General features: G+C 32.8%; 1 protein-coding gene across 1 annotated transcript; it reads left to right on the plus strand.

Moving 5' to 3' along the window:
- Positions 1-476: 476 nt before the first annotated feature.
- LOC134714259 (octopamine receptor 1-like) lies at positions 477-3,641 on the plus strand. Its single transcript, XM_063575498.1, has one exon. It carries the CDS (start codon positions 631-633, stop codon positions 2,176-2,178), a length of 1,548 nt encoding a protein of 515 aa, XP_063431568.1. The 5' UTR covers positions 477-630; the 3' UTR covers positions 2,179-3,641.
- Positions 3,642-3,907: the final 266 nt, after the last annotated feature.

Here is a 3,907-nt window from a genome sequence, read left to right on the forward strand (position 1 = left end):
TTTGTTGTGGCTTTGATATTTATTTATTACTAAAGTGTCTTCCGCAAGTGCTTAAATGAATTGGAAACAAAGTAATAATTCTTCGGTAACAATAGATTTTCTGTTGAAGAAGTAGTTTGTGCCTCATGATATAATAATCAGAAACAAAACCTGCCTTTTGATAATCAATTTGCTTTCTTAATTGTGCATGTTAAAGGATTGCTTCAGCTGACACTGTAAGTTGGTGAGCATTTTAATATATTGTTTCATAGTTTGATTTATAATAACTGATTTTTCTTCTATTGTATGCAGTCTATTAAATAATACTCTTGAAGGCAACAGTTTCTATAAATCCAATAATTTATAAAAACTCGTGGCTATAAAAGCGCGATTGAAAGCAATTGCCATTTTGTAACGCTATATTATATATTGAGAAGTGATCGTAAGGAGATTCAACTATTACTGTTACGCTCGTTACGTTCAGGATATTTAATTAATGTCTCTATCGTTTCTTTCAGAATGAATTATCAGCCATACTGACTACGGAAGGCTTTGATTGTGAATGAATAAAGGCATGTCTGCTTCGGATATTACAATACAGCTTGTGTTTTACTTGAGCAAATAAAATAAATACTTGAGAATCGAATTGGAATGGCTGACGAAGAAACATGTATCATCGAAAACGAAATTCGGTTCACAGTAGATTTAATTCCCACAACTTTAACATTGACCATCATCAACTTGGTCATTTTGGCTGGAAATAGTTTAGTTATTATTGCAGTAATTACAACAAGAAAGTTACGAACAAATACGAACACATATATAGTGTCTTTAGCATGTTCAGATATTTTGTTGGGAATTTTTGTGATTCCTTTCTCGGCATCATTAGAAATTTTGACATATTGGCCGTTTGGTGAAGTATGGTGTAGTATATGGCTAGCTATAGACGTTTTGCTGTGTACCGCTTCCATTTTAAATTTGTTAGCCATAAGTTTTGACCGATACTTAGCTGTAACTAAGCCTATACAGTATGCTAGTGCTATGTCCAGACGTCGGAGTAAAGTACTCGTGACTTTTGTATGGCTGTTATCCTTTGTAATATGTATCCCTCCGTTATTAGGATGGAATGATAAAACTTCATATTCAAAAGAAACTCAAACGAGAAACCTAACAACTTACGTTAATAGCAATTTTTCATCATGGGTGAATATTGAGCCTGTCGTCTGCAATAATACAGCGCCACAGTGCGAACTCATATCTACCCAAGGATACAGGATCTATTCTGCTTTGGGTTCATTTTATATTCCAATGTTTTTAATGGTTTTCTTTTATTGTAAGATTTATAAAGCTGCAGTTCGAACAACATCGGCAATTCGAACGGGAATTTTAACCGCAAAACAAAACGATGATCTTAAAAATGATGATCCGATAATCCTACGTATTCATAGAGGAAATTCAGTTGTTTCAAGATCATCGGCTTCGTCTCGGTATTCTCAAAGGACTGGTTCTTTAAGAAGTGCTCTACGTAATACGGGAGATAGGTGTACCCGTAATAGACATTGTGTTTATTCCGAATGTAACCCGAACGGCGGAATTCCGAGTAGTAAAGAAATTGAAAGAATGCAATCGAAACGATTATATTTTGAAGATCCAGGACCGGAAGCTGGAAAAGAACCTTTGGAATATATAAAACTAAACAATAATACAAAAACTCCAGAAGATAGTCCATTTATGAAAAGGAGGCGATCTACTCCATTTATATACGCTATGAATAAGAGAAGTATGGAATCAAGATCATTGGCTACAGTACCAGAAGGTCGTCATAGTAATAGAATTCATATAAGAAAAATTTTGAAAGAAACAAAAGCTACCAAAACGGTTGCCATAATTGTTGGAGTGTTTACAATGTGTTGGTTTCCATTCTTTACGATGTATCTAATAGAGGCGTTTTGGGGAACACGTGTTCCTTCATTGGCATTTTCTGTGATGTTTTGGTTAGGTTATTGTAATTCTATGTTAAATCCATTTATATATGGGATGTTTTCCAGAGATTTCCGCTGTGCTTTTAGACGGATTCTTCGAAGAACTTGTTATAAATGTTGTAAGTGCAAATGTTTTAAACGTCCAAAGAACGTGATTGTTCACAAACATCATCTTGGATTCCCGGTGATTGATTTTGAAAGCACATCCGAATCGTAATAAGGGTCCAGAAAATGGAGTAATGTTTAACATTGGATCTCACGAACATTTGTGAAAATCCAAGAGCTCTAAGTGAACTTCTTTTGTATAAAAATAAAAATTAGAAGAAAATTTCTATAGATTAATGAGTCATTGAAAGAATATTTTGCGTCTATAGAATAAGTAAAATATTGTGGAATACAAACCCTGCTTCCTCTGCTTAAAACTTCACAAGACATATATGCAGTAACTATCAGTAAGTTAAAATATTTTGATTTTATTCAATCCATTTTGCAAGATTAATAATTACATTTCAGAAAAGCAGTAAAAAATATAAGCATACCACTGTGAGTTTTACCTTTGTAAAAATAAGATGATATAAGAAAACTTTTAAGTCTAATATGGCGATAACAGGCTCTGCCGTGAAAAGGAAAAAATTCCCTTAAAAACAATCAATTCAATCTAAATCTTTGAATTACTATATTTCGTTTTAAATGCATGAGTTAATTGAAAATACAATTGTTTTTTTTTTCTTCTTCCATATTCTTAAATTTCAAAATTAAGTAGTTTTGTAAATCAAATATCGACTTTCAGATGTTTACACGACATTGACACTTTTGTGTTAGTTTGGGGTTTATCTTTCATATTTTATTTAGAGCCTTCGAAAGTTCGATCGAATTTACTGTAAAACTATACACCAACATTGGTCACGTATTGAAATCTCATTATTTAATACTTAGATATCCTAGAAAAAAGGTAAAACGCAATTTTAGTTCATTGATATCAATTTCGACATGTTTATGACATGATAGTGACATCACAATCGAAATTTCTGCTATCAGTTAGAGGAGATATGGTTATTAGTAAATGAGGCAGCAACAAAACGACATAAAAATCAAAATTATCTTTATTATATTATCAACCTATATTTCTGTATATAAAGCGTTTGTAAAACTATTACTTCGTTATGTACTTGGCTTTCCAAAGTTTCGAACCTTCTGTTCTGTTTTGGCTAATTTGGTTTTGATGTGCTCCCGTGTTTAATCTTCTTGGCGTTCTAAAGTTTCGAACCTTTTGTTCTGTTTTGCCTAATTTTGTGTTGATGCGCATCTGTGTTTAATGTGATTTTGCGTTCAAAATCTTAGTACATTTGGTTCTGTAACGGCTAATATAGGTTTGATGAGCTTCGATGTTTAATGTAATAGGCGTGCCTGCAGCGAATTTCGAATCACGCGGTGTGTGCACTGGAATAGGCTGCATATATTTTTGTATCACACAATGTTCTACACCGTTCTCAATGTAAAGCTGACCATGCGATATGTGGGTTTTTGTCGTATTTGGATGCCGTACTGTTGCCTTTAGTTGCTTAAATCCACTTCGTTTGAACTTTGGTATTATAGTTGCCTCACTGAAAATCATACCACATCTATCTTTTTTTTATCTTGGTATTGAAACCAATCGTTGTTGCCAATTTTAAACTTATGAATGCGATAATGTTAATGTTTCACTTATGTTTGGCAATCTTATACTGTGATATTGTTTTATTACAATGAATAATTATGTTGTGCACCTAGAAAATCATCTGAATAAAAACCTAGAAATAGTTGTTTTCATCACGGTACAATGTAATTAGTACAAGCAAATAAAGTTAAATGTAGCATACTTCATCGTGATGTCAAAAAGATAAATGAAGAAACAATCATATTGTATTTTCATGTATATGACTGACGGGAAGTAATTTAGCAAGCGA

Source organism: Mytilus trossulus, chromosome 4, assembly GCF_036588685.1.
Source record: "Mytilus trossulus isolate FHL-02 chromosome 4, PNRI_Mtr1.1.1.hap1, whole genome shotgun sequence".
Classification (NCBI taxonomy): domain Eukaryota; kingdom Metazoa; phylum Mollusca; class Bivalvia; order Mytilida; family Mytilidae; genus Mytilus; species Mytilus trossulus.